General features: G+C 38.0%; 2 protein-coding genes and 1 long non-coding RNA gene across 3 annotated transcripts in view; 1 reads left to right on the top strand and 2 right to left on the bottom strand.

The window, feature by feature from the left end:
• Positions 1–8199, bottom strand: part of LOC309479782 (uncharacterized protein) — a 59636-nt gene extending 51437 nt beyond the window's left edge. Inside the window, exon 1 of the mRNA XM_082143969.1 lies at positions 7978–8199. The gene's annotated coding sequence lies outside the window, so the exon portion shown is untranslated. The remainder of the gene's footprint in view (positions 1–7977) is intronic.
• Positions 1–23372, bottom strand: part of LOC309480540 — a 188235-nt gene that overhangs the window by 138638 nt on the left and 26225 nt on the right. The window lies entirely within an intron of this gene.
• On the top strand, positions 4603–7337 carry LOC309505501 (E3 SUMO-protein ligase ZBED1-like; the record flags this gene model as incomplete). Its single annotated transcript, XM_082178893.1, has 3 exons — positions 4603–5909; positions 6028–6175; positions 6329–7337. The coding sequence occupies 3 exons, from the start codon at positions 4603–4605 to the stop codon at positions 6740–6742; spliced, it is 1869 nt and encodes a 622-aa protein (XP_082035019.1). The 3' UTR covers positions 6743–7337.

Below are 23372 nucleotides of genomic sequence, written 5' to 3'. Positions count from 1 at the left end.
AAACAATATTTTCCATAAAAATCTGCCTATTAAAGTTGTGTCCTCAGTTTCTGTCAACTCCGTCAGGTTTTTTCATAAAGCTCTTTAAATCAGGAAATAGCATGGTCAGCTATATCCCTGAGGACCCCTTTTCATCTCCCTGCCTGTGGTGAATGCAGCACTACCACACATGTTCTGGTGCGTTTTAATTTCTTTTTATATTTTAGACAAACAATGTCAATATTCCTATGGTCACAGCTGCACCATGTCAATACCATCTTTCTGTTAAGATACTTTTTTTAAACCATAGTGGATTGAATTTAAGCATTTTAGTGAGGTTATTGGGACAGCTAGCAACTGAGGATAAACTACCTAGCTGCAGTGTACAATACATGTTTTGGCGGGAAAATACATGCTGTTACGTCAACTCCGTCAGACGTCAGCTCCGTCAGGTTCTATGTCTGACGGAGTTGACCTGTAAGCTGACGGAGTTGACAAATCCACCAATAACCTCTTAATGTGCGAATATAATATTATTTGTGAATATAGTGAAGGGTTAAACTGTTATTTCAGGGTTTTATTTACACATAAATGCACATACATAGCATGCATTACATAATTTAACCGTACGCATCTGACTTGTAGAGAATGGGCAGGCAGTGGTCTGCTTATTATTGTGTAACGTGTAACTTTGCCAGTACTTTAATATATATATATATATATATGTAGAGACAGAGATAGAGAAATGAGAAGCCAGTGTAGGGCTGGGCGTAGTGTTGTCACGATACCAAAATTATTGTTTCGATACCGATACCAAGTCAAGTATTGCGATTTCGATACTTTTTCGATACTTTTCCTGAAAATATCATTGCTGTGCTTTATTTTAAAACCGGGACAACATTCTAATCATATAACACACTAATAAATTAACATATTAACAGCAGATATATTAAACATTTGAACAAAATATGAAATACAAAAATATAAAAAATTAAAGCTGCAAGCAGCATTTAGCGGGGTTCAAGCAATTAAGGCCTTTAAGCACAAAAGCATCAAAAGTTATTACGTTTTATTTAGCAAGCATGACATAATAGACGGAAAAGACCATTTACAGCCAATACAGGTAGTTTACCATGGGAAATATATGGTTTTAAAGCTTTTTAACAGTTATAGCGCCACCTATGGTCCGATCTCCATAAAAATTTCCATGCTTCTTTAGCATGTTATGTCACATATGCTCATCAATTTTTGTGAAGTTCTGAGTTTTTATTAAGGATTTATAGGCTTTTTAGTGTATTTTGCCACGCCCATTTTCTAAATGACCCTATTACAGCCTTTCAAATGCAAAAGTTCAACTTTTTTTCGATAATTATTGATCTAGAGAGTCCAGAGAATTGCCCTAGACTGGTCTGGTTCTGATCGGGCGAAAAACCAGGGACTAGTTCGCAAAAGTAGGTTTTTAACATGTTTGCAAATATTTAATGAACGGTTTGATTGACAGCAGTGATTCTTGAGGCAAAGTTGTTCAGCATGAGCAGATCTATCAAATGATATGCATATTGTGTTGATGTGTGCAACACCACATGATTACAGAGGGCGTAAACCTTGTTAGCGCCAACTAGTGGTCGATTTCTTTCAAAATTCTTACAGACCTCTAGGGCCATGAGTCGAACATGCCCACTGAGTTTTGTTTCAATCAGCCACCGTTAACCTTGTCTAATAGGTGCTCAAACTTCATTGGCCGATGGCGGCCATGTTTTTTGAGATACACCAATGTCCTCATAGACATACATGACACCTTGGACCAAGACACTGCATACCAATTTTCAAGTCAATCGGACTAACGGTCAGGTGGTTATAGCCTGTTTTATGTTTTTTTCATGTTATAGCGCCACCATGTGGCCAATCGCCGCAATTTTTTTACTGTGACCTCAGATTGACCTCTTACACATGTGTACCGAGATTGGTGAAAATATCTCATTTCGTTCACGAGTTATAGCCATTTTAGTAAAATGAGCTCCGCCTCCTGCAAACGTTTTGACGCCCCTTAGCAACCGTGGATCGAAATTTCAACTTTTTTTCGATAATTATTGATAACCAGACTCCAGAGAACATGTATGCACTTTTTTGGTTCCGATCAGGCAAAAAACCAGGGACTAGTTCGCAAAAGTAGGTTTTGGACAAAATTCAAAATGGCGGAAAATTTTTCCAGGCGGAAATGAAATCGGAGATATACATTTTGTCCGTCTTGAGCCAAGGATTACAGTGATATAAGATACTTGAGTCTATGACAAACGGTCTAGGAGTTATGGCTGATTTCATACTTTTGCTTGCTGTAGCGCCACCTATTGGCCAATCGTTGTCATACTTTGATAGGTTCTCCCCAAATTGAGGTCTACCATTTGGCTGAGTTTCAAGTCTCCAGCATTTACGGTTTGGGCTGCACGATGCGTTTTAGGGGAAAATAATAATAATAAAAATCCTTACAATAACAATAGGTGTTCAGCACTTCGTGCTTGAACCCCTAATAAATTAGAGCAATGACATTCAAGGTAAAAAAATATATAAATTTAGCAGCATTATCTCATTTATCATAAGAAACATAAAGCTTTATCTTTATCTTGAACTTTGAATAAAAATATGAACAGCGTTTATATTAAACAATGTTTAATATTGGTAACATATGATAAGCCTCATTGGTGATATATTTGACATCTGGGGAGAGAGTTGTGGAAGGCCTATACTTCATGTTAAACATAAATATATAGCAGCAAAGACAACGTCGGCAGTGTTGACGGCAAAATAGGCTACAGAATAATTTGTTCTGTATTGAGAGGTGCAATATTTGAAAATCGATAATATTTTTTTTAAATGACATTTATTGTATTTATGTCAAAACGTTCAAACATCAAAATGTCATTTATTAATATGTATTCGTGTCAAAATGACATAGAAACATCTTTTCCTATTCTATTTTGCCTGGAAACGCTCCCAACACGCTTGCGTGTCGCGTGAAAAATAGGCGTCGGTTCTATTTGTAGCATGCACGCGTTTTCCGTGCGTCTCGAGCTGCGCCCAGACGCGTGTCACGCAGGCAGTTAACATGGGAGCCGAAATAAAAACGGACACGACACGCAGCCAGTGTGTCGACTCGCCGGCCTTACAAATCTGGAACGCAGTCATTCTTAGAAGTATCGATACTAATAAATTAAGGAATCGTGACGTTTTTAATTTCCGATTTACTTTTGAAGTATCGGTGCACCGTGCAACAGAGAAAGGTAGGCAACGTACCATATGTCACTCCTCGCGTCATCTTTTTCTACGAGTCGTGGACCACTTGTGCTCGCACATGCAGCCATCTCGCTGTAGTGTTTTGTCCATGGTTTTGTCACATGACACTGACAGCGGCAGGTTCTTTGCTGCGTGCGTCAGGAAAAAAACACAGACCTCCATAGGGAGGCGTTTTTTTTTTTTATTTTTTTTTTTTTTTAAGTATCGATACTGAACAATTTAGGTATCGTGACGTTTTTCATTTCCGAGTATCGCGATACTTTTGAAGTATCGGTACACCGTGCAACACTAGCTGGGCGATATGGCCAAAAAAAATGATCACGGTAATTTTTTTTATATCAGTCGATATCGATAATTATCACGATAAATGTCAAATCTTTATTTCTTTCAAGTTTAAAGGCAGATTTTTGCTCCTAAGTTAAAGTTGTAGAAAACAGAGCGTTAATTGTGGTTTTAAACTACTCTTTATTGTCAGAACACATCATGACAAACAGGTGAACATTTCACAAATCGGAGGTAAAACATTCAAACATTTTTTGTCAACACCGTCAGTTTTTCCGTCAACACCGTCAGATCTTCGTCAACACCATCAGTTTTTCCGTCAACACCGTCAGTTTTTCCGTCAACACCGTCAGATCTTCGTCAACACCGTTGGATGTATGAATGTTTTTGTTATTTTTTGGGGAAAAACAAATATTCTTCCTTCAGTTTATGTTGTTTTTGTAATAAAGGACCATCTGATCTACATCCTCTCATGTTTTATTTATTTAAGGAATTTGTTTTTACAATATTGAAATTAAAATCAAAGTTTGAAAATGCAAATATTTAGAAATCTGAGTTTTCAGAATAGTGTGACATCACACCTAAAGTTTATATATTGTAATTTTTTTACATATCAGAGTAACTAAACACTATTACAATATACTTCAGAACTTTAGATTCTTGTTGGATTTGAAGAATTAAAATTGTATACTTTTAAGTGTGTCTGACGAAGTTGACACAAATCCAGTTCTGAAGGGAAACATGTTTATTTGTTAAAAATGTGTTTTTATTTAGAACCTGTTCCTTTACATGGTTAAATAGCTAAGACCTTTCTCTGCAGAAACATATAACTCTAATTGATATAGTGTGTATTTAAAAAAAAAGTTTTTTAATAGGGCTGGGTAAAAATATCGATTCATCAATGCATTGCAATTATTTGTTTCTCAATTCAATATCGATTCATCAAATCCTATGAATCGATTCAGCCCACCGGCCAGTGGCGGCGCTGTGGGCAACACTCTAGTGAGAGCGTTCAGCGTTGTACAAGACGCGCTTTACCAAAACAGCAAGATGACGGACAGCAGCTGCACTCCGTTCAAGCCTGCACCACCAACGTTAAAAGCCGACGTTTGGGCTCATTTTGGATTCCACTGTAAGCCGGGAACAAATGAAGAGGTGGATGAAACCAAAGTGGTCTGTAAGCATTGCCACACCGTTCTTAAATATTGTAACAACACAACTAACTTGCGCAACCACCTAGCTCGACACCATGCAGATCTAATGCAACAAAAACAATCCAGCGTGGCTAAGCCGAATGATTCTAAACAGACACAACTCGACAAAGCCTTTCACTGCAAATATCCTTCAGGCTCCGTTCGTGCACAGAAGATAACAGGATCCGTGGCCGTCTACATCGGTAAAGACTTACGCCCATATAGTGTTGGTGAAAACGTGGGCTTTAAATACATGGTCAACACACTTGAGCCACGGTATGCCATACCTATGCGTAAACACATCACAGAAGTGGCCATGCCAAAGCTTTACATGGAGGTTAAGACGGAGGTTTTGGAGTCCTTAATGTCGGCGGAAAAAGTGGCGCTTACCTGCGATGGCTGGACCTCCAGAGCGACCGACCCGTACGTAACCATCACGTCTCATTTTATTTCAACTGATTGGGTCCTTGTGTCAAACATCCTGCAGACCAGAGCGCTCTTTGAAAGCCACACAGGGAACAATATTGCTAAATTGCTCACAGAGGCAATGAATGAATGGGGCTTGAATGACAAAGTGCCAGCAATTGTAACAGATAACGCAGCTAACATGCTACGAGCAGTTGGACTGACAGAGACATTGCACATTGGCTGTTTTGCACATGTCCTAAACTTGGCATCACAGGCTGCTCTCAAGATGCCTGCAGTATCAAGGCTTCTAGGCAGACTGAGGCGGATCTCTGCATTTTTCCACCGGAGCACCATAGCCAGCCACGAACTAAAAAAAACCCAGAAACTGCTGGACCTGCCACAGCACAAGTTAGTGACCGATGTACCAACACGTTGGAATAGTGCATTTGACATGGTGGAAAGATTTTTAGAACAGCAAGCTGCCATCTCTGCTGCACTACTTGCCCCTGAGATAAGAAAACAAGAGAAAGATCTGAGCTCCCTTACAGAGGCACACATAACAGCAGCAGAGGCTGTTGCACTGGCTCTGAAGCCACTGAAGAAAGCCACCTTAGTAATATCTCAAGAAGGAACCCCAACTCTCTCTGTCATCGCCCCTCTGAGAGCAAGACTTCTGGAAGAGATGCATCCGGCCCCGAGTGATCCTGTGATGGTGAAGGAGATGAAATCTGCTGTGCATCAGGATCTCCAGAAAAGGTATTTATTATCATTATGACACTTTATTCTAAGACAGTTGTTTTGTATTATACTAATTTCATAATGATCATTTTTATATATTTTTTTTGTAATAGAAATGTATTATATGTATTTTAAGGTACACAGGCATAAAGGAACAACTCTACTTAGCTTCTGCCCTGGACCCACGCTTTAAGGCCCTGCCTTTTTTGACTGATGATGAGCGTGAGGAAGACTTCGCCCAACTCACTGATAACACTAAGACACTGGCAACTGAAAAAAGCTCAGTAAGTACTGTATAGTGTGAATAAAAACATTATGTATTTTTATTATTAATGATACACTGCAATTATGAATTTAAACCTAACTATATTGTTATATAAACTATTTCGAAAAGGGTGATAACTATTTACAATACAATTCCTTTGCTTTCTCAACAGAGTGGACCAATAAATGCAGAGACCAATGAAGCAGAAGCAGCTGAGGACTCTGGACCCCCATCCAAGAAGAAAAGAGACTCTTGTGCATTGGCAGATCTCCTTGGGCAGACATATACTCCAGAAGCAGACTCCATAAAAACAAGAGATGATGCAGTAGATGAGGTGATGAAGTACAAAGAGGTAAAACCAGTACCACTCAGCACTAATCCACTCAGCTGGTGGAAGGAACATGAGGTGGAATTCCCTCTTTTGTCATGCCAAGCCAAGCGATACCTCTGTATTCCTGGTAGTAGTGTACCAGCTGAGAGAGTCTTCTCAACAGCTGGTGACATTGTCACAGCCCAGAGAAGTGCACTGACGCCTGAGCATGTAGACCAGCTGCTTTTTTTGAACAAAAACCTGCATGTGCACTAGTTTGATAACAAATGCTTCAGAGTTAACATGTTATTGTTCTAAAATGTTATGAGTTATATGATGGAAATGTCTGTAATGTATCCTACATATAGGCACAGTAAATAAGCCAAAGGTTCTCTGATCAGCTGTTCAGTGTTATTGACAAAATAGCACTTTGTAATGTTATAATATCTATGGTTGCACTTTTTTTTAACGAGTATGCACATTTTGTGCTTCTGTTTACATTTCTTTTATAACTTGAATGTATAGGAAGAAAGAAATATACTTTCTTCTACTTACAGTTACATGCACTTTAGAGGTGTTAATAAAGCACCTGTTTGTTACAGTTGTGGTTTGTATTCAACACATGTACAATATTGTACAGTTTGTTCTGCTAAATAAACCATGACAGGAAACAAGCTGGGGTCAATTTGTTCTTAAACATTGGTAATACTGCACACATTATTTAAAAATATACTCAGGTACTTAATTACTTGTGTATTTACTTATTATTGAATCGATATCGAAGCTAATAAATCAATATCGAATCGAAATCGAATCGAAGCCTCAAGAATCGAAATCAAATCGAATTGTGAAATTCTTAACAATACCCAGCCCTAGTGGGCACCCACTGCTGAACTGAGGACAAACCAGGGCCAAGTTTCAGCAGTGGGTTTCCCACTCACACCCTCTCCTGTCCCAGGACACTTGCAATCCTAAGGGCAGAGCAAATTAACCATGGCTTGTTAACAACAACAGCACAATACATTTCAGCAAAGATGCGTGTATTAACTTTCTTACTTTGTATTTTTTTTCTCCTGAATTGCTCTAAAAAAGCTTAACACAGAGGTGCAATCTTAAGTGCATTGTTAACACTGCAAAATATGACACATCAAGACATGCATACAAAATACTTAAGAAATCATATTTCTATATACTCAAATTTGGTTAAAACCACATAGCTTTCATGACAGCACTACAAAAACACATAAAAGTGAAACCCCATTGCCTTATCTACTGCTTTTCTTATTGTTGTGGGCTTTATAGGGTGAGTGATATTTCTTATAATACACAAGTGAGATAGACTAGTGCAAATATTACAAATAGGTCGTTAAACTAATATTAGCACAAGTTTTGCCTCAAACTACCTGATAAATGAAGCCACGCAATGGTGACGAAGGAGTTAAGATGAAGTTTATAATAAACTTTAACTCGGTTTCGCTAGCCATTTAAATAAATGAAAACATAATACTTACATTTAAATGTGAATTTGCTGTCCACCACCGAACTCCAGTCTCGACCGCCTTTAAAAATAAATAAATAAATAAATAAATAAATAAATGCTGTCGTCAACGGCGCGCAATGAGTTATGGGGTAGAATAGGGTAGGATAGGACGCTAAGTGTTCATTTATGTATCCTTCCTTTCACGGGGAAACGAAGGACGCATTTGGCGTCGCTTTTGAATCAGGGTAGCCTTCGTCGCGCCGCGATGACGCAACCGGCCTTCAAATGCGGCCAATCGGCCTTCAAATACGGCCTTCAGAGGATGCAGCCTTCACATTGGGACACAGCGAGTGTTTAGGCTTGTTTGAGATGCGCCTCGCCTCGCCTGAAATGTAGTCGAGAGTAGGCGGCTGCAGTGAGGGGAGGAGTGAAAAAAGCGCAGGCGTATGGCGGGTAGATCATGCCTTTTCTAAGTCTACCCTGAAGAAGGCGAAGGAGCAGTCTACCCTTCCGTCGCCGTCAGTCCGTGTCTATTTTTGAATGGGATTGATAGAGACGTCAGACGACAGACCGGCGGCGACGTCACGGCGGCGTCACAGTAGTAACGTATACCTTACGGCGACGTGGCGACGGCGTACGTGAGAAATGTATAAAAAATCATAACGTCTGAACCAGGCACGTCGCCTAATAAGACGCCTGATACACACGTCGTCCCTCAGTACGTCGCCTAATAAGACGCCTGATACACACGTCGTCCCAATAGGCCTATAATGTTATTTTTCCCATGTTGATAACGAAAAGTGAATAGCATGAGTAAGATTGGATTTGCAATAGGCTATAGGCCTATCGGGAGACATGATTTTTGTTTTGTTTTGTAGGAAGCTTTTCTTTAAAGTGAATTTTTGTTTTATTAAAGCCTATCTTAATTTTAAATTTGTCATCAAAAAAGAAGCGAATATTCCATAAACAGGCTCTAACTTGTTGGTCTTTCTACAGCAGTGTTTCAATAAATGGTCTGTCTTTTCTAGACAGAAAAGTTAACAACAAAGTAATAAAAAATATTTTATTTGCAAAATCTATCCCTGCCTCCAGATACAAATGGTCCCCCTTGTATGAAAATATGAATTGGAGTAGAGCATGGAGTAACCCACATACATTTTTAATTACAAACAAAGTAAAAGAAATATCATTTAAAATTATTTACCATTATTACCCCTGTAACAAGATTATCTAAAAATTTATACCGTAGACGAAAAATGCAGCTTTTGCTTTATGAAAACGGAAACGTTAGACCATTCTATAATTGCTCACATAGCTCTTCTCTGTGGAATGATATAGCCAATGTTTCATTAATGGACAACATGGCTCAAACATAGTCTACATATATCTAATTTTGATATCTTCTTTTAATTTTCTGACTCAAATTTCTCTGTACAATATATAGTCAACTTAATAATTTTGCTTGGAAAATTCTTTATTCATAAATCGAAGTTTATGAAAAACTACGGTGACGCATTGCTGCCACATACATATAATGTTTTCCACTCAAGTGTGTAGTCATGTAGGCTACAAAATATGCCTTTATCCACATAAAATTGATAGCCAATCATGTCTTTATCATACGTTCAAAAAGCTGAAGAAATAACAGCCCCCAACGGACATTCATGTTAAATGATCAAATTCTGTACACACCTTATTAATAGCAGATGAGCCCAGAATACGAACATTGTGTTTAATTGCATATTAGGCTAAGCATTTTCCTCCCATAGAAAACCCTTATAATAAAGAAAAAGCTTAATGTGGCTTAATAGGCTACTTCAGTGATAAAGAACAAATGCTGTAGCCTACACACCTTATTAATAAACCATACTATCCTACAGAAAAGCAGATGAGCCCAGAATATGAACGCAATGCATTTAATTATGCGTTAAGCGTTTTCCGATAGAAACCCTTTATTATAAAGAAAATAAAGGTGGCTCTTAACGTGGCTTTCTATGGGAGGATGGCATTGCGGTGCACAGCAAATCCTTTAAATGGTATTCAATGCAAAACAAAAATGAAAAATAAAAGTAGCCAATAAAATAAACAAATTATTGTGGCATTAATTAGCCCACAAACAATATTTATTTTAAAGACTAAACGAATTTGTTTAAAGAAAAACACCAGCGTTGGCCGTTTATCTGTATAGGCTAAGTGTTTCAGTCGTCCTTTTCAAACTGTCGCAATAAAATAAAACAGAATTTGATTTGTTAAACATGAAGAGGACTTATCAGTCTGGCATGGCCGCTCGCTCTAACGTTAACCTAGATAAATGTTCGCTATTATGAAGCGAATATCCAAGTGTTTGTGCGGAGTGTGCACTGCATGACATGGAGGCGCCGGTGCCATCACTCGCATTTTCCTATCAACAGTGGAAACAACTTAAATACTCCATCATTTCTGGTCATACAGAAAAGAATAATACATCAGTCGCAACTACTTTTATTTGTGTAAACTCTCAACAACAAGAAAACGTTGTGCTTTTGTAAAATAAAATAAAACGAACAGGGCGCGCTTTCATGATCTCTGTGAATTCGAGCGCGTCTAAAAAATGAACCGAAAAACAGTGTATAGACAAGCCTCACAGACATGAGAAATATAACTATCTATATAAAGTTTATATAAAAAAAAAAAAATGTTATCCACCAACGAAAAAAAATCCAATCGAAAGCAAATAGCCTACGGTATACCATCTGATTATGTGATCCTGTCCGTATGAAAGGCGCATCTCTAGAGGCTAAATTACAGCGGAGATGTAGATATGTTTGCAGGCAGCCTACACTGATTTAGAAAAGACTAGTTCATTAATAAACAATTTAAATGCTTCATTATTTTTTTCAGACACATTTATTATATCATTAGCCTACTTTTGCCGGTGCTTTGCGGCAAGTTTAATGCGCTTGAGCGCGGAATAGCCATATATACACCCAGGATTGAATTTAAACGTGAGATTAGTCCTAATTGCTTAAATAAATTACTACTAGTTTAGAAAAATCCTTCAGTCTATGGCAACTCTAATCAATAGCCTACATTTAATATTTGACATTATTTAATTAGTAATTAGTATCCAGCTCTTTACATTAAATTAGTTGAGTTAGCATAATTAGTTAATGAACAAATAAAATAATAAAATAAAGTTTAAATTATACTACCGGTAACCATATATTTCTATAGCATTGCTTATTCCACCACACAAAGGACTGTTTATAAGGTGATAATCCGTTATACATGTGAAGATTGTAGCCTATATGGCTGTATCTTGAAGATTTTTGTATTGTATCTTCTGTTATAAAGATGAAGATTGACATTTCGTTAATTAAACAAAATAAGAACACAATGTTGTAAAAAATAAACAACTTAGGCTATGTTCTGTTAGATGTGTTTTGACTACTTTTTGTTTAATTATATCTCTAGGTAATGAAGATATAGCCTATTAACAAAAAGAAATCTTAGGCTATATATAATATATTATATATATAAAAAAAACTTATAGGCCTATATAAAATATATTTTAAAAAAGGGCCTCATTGATTCATTTTGCCTGATTGGGGGCTGTTACTATTTGCTTAAGCTTTTTGAACGTAGAAGTGTGATAAAGGCGCGATAGGCTGTCAATTTTATGTGGATAAAGGCATATTTTGTACATGACTACACATGTACTTATAAAGGCAAAAAAAGATGTCGTTTTTAACGACATCTCGTTATTACGAGAAAAATATGTCGTTTTAACGACATAAGATCACGTTATTACGAGAAAAGATGACGTTAAAACGACACAAGATCTCGTTATTACAACATAATTGAGGGGGAAAAATAATATGTATGTGGCAGCAGCTATGCGTCACCGTAGTACTGCTCTTGATGTAAAGTGTAATCGTCAGCCCTCTTGCGCCCTCTGTTGGCATTTGTACATAATATACATATGTTCATTGTTTATATATTTCTTCATGTATTTTAATAGTGTTGTTAAATAAAATAAAATAATTAATTACTTTTAATACCCTACTTTATTTGAACCAATTATATTGCCTGATTTGTAATATGTATTTAAGTCATAAAGGCTATTGTTCACTTCAGATCTATCTTTATGACCAAAAAATATATAAATAAAATAGTCGACACTGACAGCCTTGAACATTTGAACATGAACCTACATTGTTTTGCATTTTGTGACTAAAAGACTATTTCCCTGTCTTATATTTTTTCATTGTTGATTTCTTGAAAATAATATAGGCTATTAAAATACTTTCTTGTCACCTTCTCCTGTAAACAATATCGTGAATAGTTTTATATTGTGTATTCGCCCATTATGGTCAACTGTGTAAATTAAAATTATTACCACCTTCAAAAGTAAAAACTCAGAATGACACATTCCAGAATATTATGTTTATAGATTACAATTAATGAATTTATCTGTTCAACTTTAAAGTTGTTGTTAATAATTGTGCAAAAAGTTGTGACTTTGATGGTGTATAATTTGCATAGTCCTCATATCCAGTAGAAAGTGAGTGAATTATTTTTTTAAAAAATACTATGTTTGTAAACCATTCAGAGATGACATTAATGACATACACAACTTTGTATACAATACAAAATTTGTATCAGTGATATTTTCAATGTCATCAGAATACAAGAAAAGAATGATTGATTAGAAAGATAACAAAGGAAAGATAAGAAAAGCTAGGGGGGAAAATAGATATTATTTTATTGTGATGCGACGTTGGCGTCACGTTGGTGTGACGCGTCTGTGGTGCGGCGTGCTGTGGTGCGACGTTGGAGTCACGCGTTGGTGTCACGCGTCTGTGGTGCGGCGTACCCCTTCTGTCACGTAAAAGTACACGACTGTCGACTTCGGTAAGTTATCCGTGGCACTATCCACTCGTCATACAGGCAAGCCAGACAGTTCTCTCTTCTCGTAGTGGATCTGACACCTGTGAGATCAAAGATGGATATCGCGGGATTCACGCTCGTGCACAGTGTTGCTAATAAACTGGATGGAATTTAAGTTCTGTTGCTTTTATATGAAAATAAATATAATGAACAAGACACCCAAAGTACTTATTTAATTCCATTCCAAATACATGTTTATTAGTCTTTTTTCTTTAATACAGACATGTTTTTTTTTTTTTTTTTTTTTTTTTAAATACATTGCATAATCCATAGAGATCGCACTGTTAGATAGTTTGGGAATATTCACACATACATAAAACATGATATCAGAGTTTTAAAATCAAACATTTTAAAAGAGAACAATACATCACGGTTGTTGTTTTTTTAATTTTTAATTTTATCTTTTATCTTTATTAAATCATTGCGATACAAGTAGTAGGAAGTAGGAACACAGACATTGCATACATCACGGTTGTTTAAACCAATGAACATTAAGCTGTGTCGTCAGCAAGTCGTTTCCCATCATGCTTGTGATCAGCGCAGTCGGTGGAGAGCAACTGCGCTCGACTGCAGAATCCGACAGGTGTGCCTTGCGCTCGCGAGAGATTTTTGACATACGTCAGCATGACATCAGAGCAAGGCGGACCGCACTCGGACACATTTCTAACCGGCATGCATCTCGCGCTCTCTCCGAGCGCAAGCCGCACGTGTCAGATTCTGCAGTCGAGTGCAGTTGCTCTCCGCTGACTGCGCTGATCACAAGCATGATGGGAAACGACTTGCTGACGACACAGCTTAATGCTCATTGGTTTAAACAACCGTGATGTATTGTTCTCTTTTGAAATGTTTGATTTTAAAACTCTAATATCATGTTTTATTGTATATGTGTGAATATTCCCAAACTATCTAACAGTGCGATCTCTATGGTTTATGCAATGTCATTTTTATTAAAAAAATAAATAAAAACACATGTCTGTATTAAAGAAAAAAAAAAGATTGATAAACATGTATTTGGAATGGAATTAAATAAGTAGGCTACTTTGGGTGTCTTGTTCATTATATTTATTTTCATATAAAAGCAACAGAACTTAAATTGCATCCAGTTTATTAGCAACACATGTGCATGAGCGTGAATCCGATGAATCCCGCGATATCCATCTTTGATCTCACAGGTGTCAGATCCACTGCGAGAAGAGAGAACTGTCCGTCTTGCCTGCACTTTGTTCACTCCTCCCCTCACTGCAGCGCCTACTCTCGACTACATGTCAGGCGAGGCGAGGCGCATCTCAAACAAGCCTCTTGTGTTCTCGTTTTACGTCATCATTAACCGTCGAAGTTCAGACCCAATTCTTTTTTTTCTTCTTTTTTTTCTTGAACAATTTTCAAGTACAAACAATATGGCAGTATTAGTAATTCTTTACATAGAAAAACATACAAAACAGGTGCATGAAATAACCACAAAGACAATAAAAACAAAATAAATAAATAAATAAATAAATAAATAAATAAATAAATAAATAAAAATAATAAGGGGCTAAGGTTTTTCTTTTAAATCATATTCTTCTATGGTGGAAAAAAGACTAATTGCGTTTTTCTTTTTTATCACTTTGAGGGCTTTTGTATAAGAAACAAATTCACCATGAAATGCACAGAACATTGGTTTCATCTTTAGGTATTTTGATTTGTGAACATAAAATTTCCCAAGCATGAGGATATTGTTAACCAGGAAGTTATCTTTGTTGTTGTTCATTATAAGTCCATATATAATGTCCTTTGCAGTGAATTCTTCGAGGTGAGGTATCTTTGGGTAAAGCCAGTCATAAATATCAGACCATAATGCCTCCACATACATACAATGAAAAAACAGATGCTCTGTGGTTTCAATATCATCACAGAATAAACATTTATTTGAGTGAAATCCAAATCGAAGTCTTAAATATTCACTTGATGGATATATCCCATTTAAAATTTTAAAATGAACTTCTTTAACTTTGGGAGGTAAAGGGAATTTTAAATATTTGGTTCTAAGTATGTGAATGGTATCTTTTGAGAAATATTGTGAAATTGAGTTTCTATAAGCTAATATAGGAAAATAAATGTTGTTAAATTTGTTTCTAACAGTTTTGTTTGAAAGTTGGCTTCCTTTAAAATCACGGCCTTCAACTAAAAGTGCTGGGATATGTGGGATCATAGAGACAGAATAAGAGAGAATTTCTTTAATTAGGCATATAACAGAATTAGGGATGGCTTTAGTAATAGATTCAAATTTGGCCCGATTGCAAATGAGATTATATTTAACACAGAAATTTTCATATGATATAATTTCACTATTCCTATCAATTAAATGGGACACTGACCAAATACCTTTCTCCATCCAGTTCTTGTCAAACAGAGATTTGTTCCTAACCGTAATATATCTATTATTCCATAATGGTGTCTTGTGTGGTGTAAAATTGTGATTATATAGAATCTTCCAGTATAACAAAACCTGTTGATGAAATTTGGATAATTTAATTGGCAGACGTTGAACGGTGAAGTCACAACTTAGTAAAAATTCTATTCCTCCTAATTTCTTAAACAGTTCTCTGGGAATATGAAACCAAAAATTATTGTGATTTAAAAAGGATTTCAACCAGTTAATTTTTAGGGTCCCATTTATAGAATCAAAATCAATGGCTTGTAAACCTCCGTCTTTATAATCTTTTGTCATCTCTACCCTTCTCATGTAATGTGTTTTCTTCCTCCAGATGTAACCAAAGTTAACCTGATAAAAATTTTTAATGGCTCTATTTGAAATAGCTAATGTGTATGCAGGATAGATTAATCTAGAAATGCTATCCATCTTAGTCAAAAAAACTCTACCTAATAAGCTTATATCACGCAATAGCCAAGAGTTAAGTTTAATTTGACATTTATCTAATACTTTCCACACATTCATATATTCATTATCAATAGAATCTTTTGAAATAAACATTCCTAAGTAGACCCAATTCTCAAGAACGCAAGTACAGAGGACGCATGAAAGAACCCGGATGTGTTCTTGATACCGAGGATGCATCGAATGCAGACTTGAGCTAGTACTCGCCTGGTGTCCCAGAAGTCATTGCGGCCGATTCCGAGTTCGTTCTTCCAAGGAAGCTTGGCAAGACCGGTCTCCACGAGAACACAAGTCCGTTAGCTTTGTGTGTGTGTTCAGGACGTCCTGGAATGTCACATGATTATGGCTCTTCTTCATGCTCCATATATGGAGTATTATTGTGCATATAGCGCCCTCAGGCTGTTGGTATGTATTGAAAACACAATAGATCAGAGTATGAAAGCGCTCATAATGATTACATCGACGCATTTGGGTATAAATTCAATAAATATTATTCCTGTCTATAGAAATCTGATGTAAACCTATGAGAATCTATCAATATTTCTCCAAGTCTGCACATTTTTGAGCTAAAAGCCCTGAGGGACGTTGTTTTGTGAAGCACTGTCATGACGACAGCACAGAGTTTTTTTATGAATGGGAGCGGCTGAAATTAAGAAATAACTGTCGCTATATCCCTGTTACTTTATCCTCTACAGTAAAAGACCTGGGTGTTATACTCGATTGCAACCTGTCTTTTGAAAATCATATTTCATATGTTACAAAAACAGCCTTTTTCCACCTTAGAAGCATTGCTAAGCTACGTAATATGCTATCAGTTTCTGATGCAGAAAAGTTAGTTCATGCATTCATGACCTCGAGACTGGATTACTGTAATGCTTTATTAGCTGGTTGTCCTGCATCCTCAATAAACAAGCTACAGTTAGTCCAAAATGCCGCCGCTAGAGTTCTTACGAGATCAAGAAAATATGATCATATAACACCGATTTTATCATCACTGCATTGGTTACCTATAAAGCTCCGTATTAATTACAAGGTATTGCTACTGACTTATAAAGCCCTAAACGGCTTAGCTCCAGTCTATTTAACGGATCTTCTATCGCCCTATAATCCATCGCGCTCTTTAAGATCACTAAATTCAAGGCTTTTGGTCATACCTAGGATATCCAGAACCACCAAAGGAGGGAGAGCATTCTCACATTTGGCTCCAAAACTCTGGAATAGTCTTCCTGATACTGTTCGTTGCTCAGACTCGCTCTCCCAGTTTAAAACTAGATTAAAGTCGCATCTCTTCAGCCAGGCATTCATATAATCCTACAGTTCAAACTACAATCCGGCCTCTAGCTCATAAATGCCAGAGGAGAACTGGCCCCCGACTGAGCCTGGGTTCTCCCAAGGTTTTTTTTCTCCATTAGGTCACCTGATGGAGTTTTAGGACACCATTAGGTCACTTGATGGAGTTTTTCGGTTCCTTGCCACTGTTGCCTTTGGCTTGCTCAGTTGGGGATATTTTGGGGATATTTAATTACATTTTATCAATCAATAAATTCCTCTTGAAACAAACTTTGTTGTATTACTTTAATTTAATACTGTGAAGCTGCTTTGATACAATCTGTATTGTGAAAAGCGCTATACAAATAAACTTGACTTGACTTGACTATAAGTTTCTCAGAATACAATAGTGGTCAAATACTGAAACTTGAGTCTTATACTCTGAACTCTGTCCGCCGGACTGTTGTTTTATTAGTACACCACAATGTACTGGCATCTATTCTAGATTATATGAAACATTATTATTCTAATGTAAAGACAACAAACACAATTTAGTGTATAAAAACAAAAATCACAGGACAGGTTTCACTTTTGGAGGCTGACTCCATTTATTATCAAAACAAAAATAAATGACAGATTAGGTGGGTGCGGGCGAGGGTGAACCTCGCGCCGGGCTGTAGAGCGCGGGCTCGTCAGGCAGCGGCCACTCGAGGCTGAGGCCTTACGGCCTACGCTGTCCTCGTCAGCGTCCTCACCGTTAGGTCCACCAAACCTAGCTCCTGGAGCAAATTGTGAAACTCCTGAAACCCTCCGGAGGGTCTGGTGGACCCGAGTACAGCGACGATGTCCCCTACGCAGCTGTTTCTGCTCTCCAGAGCATATACGAGCGGTGACTCTCTCGATTAATGCTAATGCTAATGCTCGATAAACATCTAAAAAAGATGGCCGCCAACGGGTTTCGAAACTTTCGCCTCTGACGCGCGTAAATTTTGCTTCAAACTTTTGTTTTTACGCGCGTCAATTTCGCTCTTGACACGCGAATTAACACAAAGTGGTCAAGCGTCAAACTAGACGCGGCAGGCGCGAATTTGACGCGCTATTCGCGTCCGGTGTGAACGCAACATAAGACCGTTTGTCCCAGGATCAAGTGTCTTATATCGTTGGAATCCTTGGCTCAAGGTGGACAAAATGGCTATCTCCGATTTGCTCGCTCTTCAGGCGCCAATTTCGAGTAAATTGCATTTTTTTGAAAAACCTATTTTTGCGAACTTCTCCTTGGTTTTTCGACCAATTGGAACCAAACCACTGCAAGAATATTCTCTGGAGTCTGACAATCAATAATCATCCAAAAAATTCAAAATTTCAATTAAAGGCGATACGTTTTTGCTAAACTTGGGACACATCTTCCTGAGCTCAATCTGAGATCACTTGAAAAAAATTGCAACAATTGGCCAGTAGGTGGCACAATAAAACGGTCATAACTTGTGAACGGAAAGAGATATTTTCACAAAACTTGGGACACATGTTCATGAGCTCATTCTGAGGTCACTTGAAAAAAAATCATGAGAATTGGCCACTTGGTGGCGCTATAAAATGGTTATAACTTGTGAACGGAATGAGATATTTTCACTAAACTTGGGACACATGTTCATAAGCTCAATCTGAGTTGACATGAAAAAAATCGTGACAATTGGCCACTTGGTGGCGCTATAACAGTGAAAAAATTCATGAAAATAGCTATAAGCGCACCCAAACGTTAGTCTACTGAAAAGTGGCACGCAGTGTCTTTGTCCAGGGTGCCATGATAGTCTATGAGAACATTGGTGTATCTCAAAAAACTCAGTATACGTCATTGGCACAAAGCCTTGAAGGAGCCTTAAAAGTTTCAAGGAAGCCCATGTTTTTTTCACAGGAGTGACCTCCTAAGAATCCTTGCCGAGTCCAACAATACCAAACATGCCAGGTTTCGCCTTATGGTTTTTGTAAGTGTCATTTAGAGCTTTAAAAAATTGTGGTTATCTTCAAAGCCGTTAGTCTGATCTAGACAACAACAAAAAAACTAAGGAAATTTGAAAACATAGGTAAATAGCTAAACAATAACGCCAAAATGTTAAAATTATGATAGGAACTGACAAAAAAAAGAAATTAAATCCAATCAATTTCACCCATGGATCATTTTGATGCTCTCACATGTTTGAAATGAACAATGATGGATTGTGATGAAATTTGTTTTGAATTGGGACTGGCGAATCCCCGTCCATACTGTCAATGACCATTCGCAAAGACCCGCCCACTTTAGTTACTGTTGCTATGTCTGACAAGCGACGCCACTCTCACACCACACCAAGTTCTCACGCAGTGAAAAATACATTGCGGATCAGAGAGGAGACTGCGCGCAGACAGACAAGTACTTTTGATATGAAACAAATGGCGCTTTTCCACTACACAGTGTAACACAGTGTACTTTTTCCACTGTGTAAAAGTTGTACCTGTACCCGCTTCCAGGTACTTTTTTTCGTACCACCTCCGGCGAGGTTCTAAGCGAGCTGGGGCGAGCTGAGGCAATACTAAAATGTGACGTGAAAACACGGCAGACTGCTGACTGGTCAGAGAGAATCGTCACTATTAACTGCGTCATCATTGCACGCGCCAGACGGAGTATCCTGAATAAAAAACAGCAAAAACAAAAACATCCAAAAACAGCATACACTTGATTTCCTCCATTGTCCTGTGTGTGTGGCAGCGGATGTATCTCGCGTAGAAGATTAAGTCACGGCAGTTTCCTGCGGCGTCGCTATGACGACCAGGTACTATTGTGGAGGTACTATCTGCAATGGAAAACGGAGCGAAAAGCGAGCCGAGTCGAGTCGAGTCGAGTCGACTCGAGTTGAGCTGGTACTGGTAATGGAAAAGCGGCAAAAGTCTCACCTTTCAAATGTAGTCACTTTTTAGAGACATTTAAACAATAAATACTGTTTTGTGACTCTTTATTGTGTCTGACAGATCGCTGTAGACTCGAGGCTCAGTTAAAGCTGCTCGTGAACCAATCATCTCTTCCTTCTAGTTAATTTATAGCATTAAAATAAACATGAATGAACATAAAAGGAATGTTGTTTTAAAGTGCTAAGACGTCAGTACACTTTGTTTTTCAAATTTAAATCCTCCAATGTTAATCTACTAACTCTCCTGACTGCTTTGTGGGACAAAATGGCGGATTATGATTAGTCAGATCGCCTGTCAATCAAACTCCCTGCAAATGGTCAATTGAGAATGCCCGTGCGCACAATCCTGATCTAATCGACAACTTTGCAGTTGCACATAGGAAAGCCCGGAAAATCCCGCTATAATGTAAGAGAGCATCTTTTTTATGTATTTGGACCTAGGCCTAACAATGTGAATATGGTATCACCAGTGTTTTTTTTGTTTTTTTGTTTTTTGGTGAGCGTAGGCTCCTCCTGATTTTGTTAGTCATCTCATCTCTTATATGCTGTGTATGATCATATCCTGCCCTATTTATGGTACCCTACTCGCTGACATTGCGTCATCAATGTCATCAATTGCGTCATCAAGGGGCCCGCCTTGATAATCCTACTTAAGGGAGCTGTATGTAAGAAATGTATTTCAATTAATCATAAAATGGCCCTGATATATCACTAGACATTAAGAAATCATGTTCATTTCAAATACTTATATCACTGACAACAGTAGTCCGGGCAGAATATTGTCATTTTAAAATTGAAGTTGCAGCCCTCAACTGATGTTGATGTTGTCATGTTGTGTTTTGGCTTGAAGCGCCACCCTCCACCTATCTACCAATCACGAAGTCAGTAGTGTTTCGGCCTCAGGGTTGCCAGTTCTGCTCTAGTTACCACAGCTACGTAGCAGCCTACGCTCCTGCTGGATCCTGCAGCCTATCTGGCAACCTCGAGTCAGGGGGAGGGGGAGGGGATACACCGCTCTACAGTAATTTGAAAGTGATTGCAGTACCAGTTTTGGCCACAATCTTAGGAGCCGTATGCCGTGTGTTGGCTCGTTATGCCACTGAATATAATTGTCTAAACTCCTTATCAAAATTACATATTTACAACAAATTTGACACATATATATGGGCACACTTTGAGTACTACTAATAAAAGTGGTGGAGATCAGGCAAGACTGTAAGAAGACTCAGGCAAAAAGGTGCAATACCTGTCAAAAAGCTTTGAAAACCATATATTTCCTATGTTAAATGGCCTGTATTGGCTGTAAATGGTCTTTTCCATCATATATGTCAGTGGTTAAATGCTTGCTAAATAAAACTTAATAACTTTTGATGCTTTTGTTCTTAAAGGCCTTAAAGGCCTTAACTGCTTGAACCCCGATAAATGCTGCTTGCAGCTTTAATTATTATTATTATTATTATTATTATTATTGGGGATTAACATATCTTTAAAGTTGTAAGTTAAAATAAAAAAAAAGTTTGTTTTTAATGGAAACTTGTAAAATTGAACCGTGAAAATGGCCCTGTTGCGTAGAGTGACTCGATAGAGAGCACTATTGCTCCAGGAGTAAAACGCGATTCATATTTATTAGTATTGATTTGGCTCATTATAGGCTCAATGTAGAGCATTTAGCAGAATCTGTTCCAGTATGACACTTGAGATCGATTCGCATTAAATCCCTTCACAGATCTCAAACTGTATAAAGTGTGTGTGATGGTTGTGTGAATATGAGAAACCCCGTGAACTGCTCTCCTCACCTCAGAAGACTCGACGCTGAGACCCAATGAGGGAAGAAGACACGGCTACTAGCCTAGCGGGACCACACGTCCCCTTTTCCCGGACCTGTCCTCTTTTTCCTTTTTGCGTCCGGCCGGGATGAGATCGCCCACAGCTCCCGGGATTCAGCTACAGCCGCTATCGTGTTCGAAACGCCAACATTGGTCAGAGAGTTACGACTCTCCCACGGACTGCCATGGCAACTGAGGAACGCGGACGTGACGCGTGTGGACGAGCACGCGCAGCCGACAGCTCCAGCACTGAACCCCATTCACTCCCATGCTGCGTTCCAGTCCACTTTTAGACACGCACTTGCGGACTTCCCTTAGCACTTCCCCTCGGGGGAATCCCCGCCGCCATTTTGAAGTGCGTTCCACTTCGTGAAGTGGGCGAGGGACGTTTATATGGACAGACCCTCGTTCCCTCGATTTTGACAGAGGGAGCGAGTACACTTCAGGCACCTATATGTCCCACAATGCTGTATGACTGTGACATCACCACATACCTCGTCTAATCACCATCACAACAAACAACTTTATGATATATTAATTATATATTTTTTAGTTTAAAACAACCCAAACACACCTATATACATTTGGATGCTGCATTAAACAAATTTTTAAAGGGAAAATTTTTTAAATAATAAATCAACTCCACAGCTGATTCCAAGTGATCAAGGGCTTAGGACGTTCCAATTCAGCCCGCCGCAGTTTCCGCCAGTAGTGGGCACTCGTGCATCGTAAGCAATGACGTACATCCGAGTGAACGAGACGGAGGGAAGTTAGCGAGTGAAGGGCATGACAATTTTGGACTGGAACGCAGCCCCAGTGTTCCCGAAGCGCGCTCGCGGTAAGTTGATGAAATTACTGTGTTTCTCACTTTTAAACACTTTAGCCATCCTCTCGTGAATCTAGGCAGTAGTTATTTATGTAGCCAGCTTTAGTTAGTGTTTACTGGAAGAGAATAGTTAATTGTGGTTTATGTAAAATGTTTGTGTAAAAAAAAAAAAAAAAAAGGCCTATATATATTAGTATTCAATCTGTCCTTCAATGTATATAATATATAATTAAATGTTTTGTTGAATGCAATTGGTTGCCTTGTATATATTTTTTTTTTTTACTGTTGATCAAACTTCTTTCTTGACCTAAACTGAGCAGCTTTAATAGATATTCACTTGTTGTGCAGTTTTATGTGAATGTACTTTAAATATGAAAGATTGTTTGTGGTTTTTACCATACAAACACATTTTTTCTGGGTCTTTTGGGAAAGACTAAACAAAATGACAATACAATTACACAACAAGCTTTACAAGTTTTATTAAAGGTGAACTAAGTAACTTTTAGCTTAACTGAACAGCTTCGGAGTCATTGGAATGGTTATATTACTTATTTCGGGTTGAATAGTGGTCGTTTCGCACCCCCCTGGTGCCCGTGAAAAGAAGAGAGAGAGAAACCTGTGAGAAATCCCTAAACTACTGAGCCCTGCTATGTTTTAAACAGGAACAAGTGGAATAACAGAGCAAAGTTTTGTTACAGCGTTAAAAAAAGAAATAACTGGGCAAATAGTTTTAAAGCAGGACCAGTAAACGGGGAA

This window comes from Leuciscus leuciscus (genome assembly GCF_965113295.1).
Source record: "Leuciscus leuciscus genome assembly, chromosome: 1".
NCBI lineage: Eukaryota > Metazoa > Chordata > Actinopteri > Cypriniformes > Leuciscidae > Leuciscus > Leuciscus leuciscus.
This window is presented reverse-complemented; position numbering and strand designations above follow the sequence as displayed.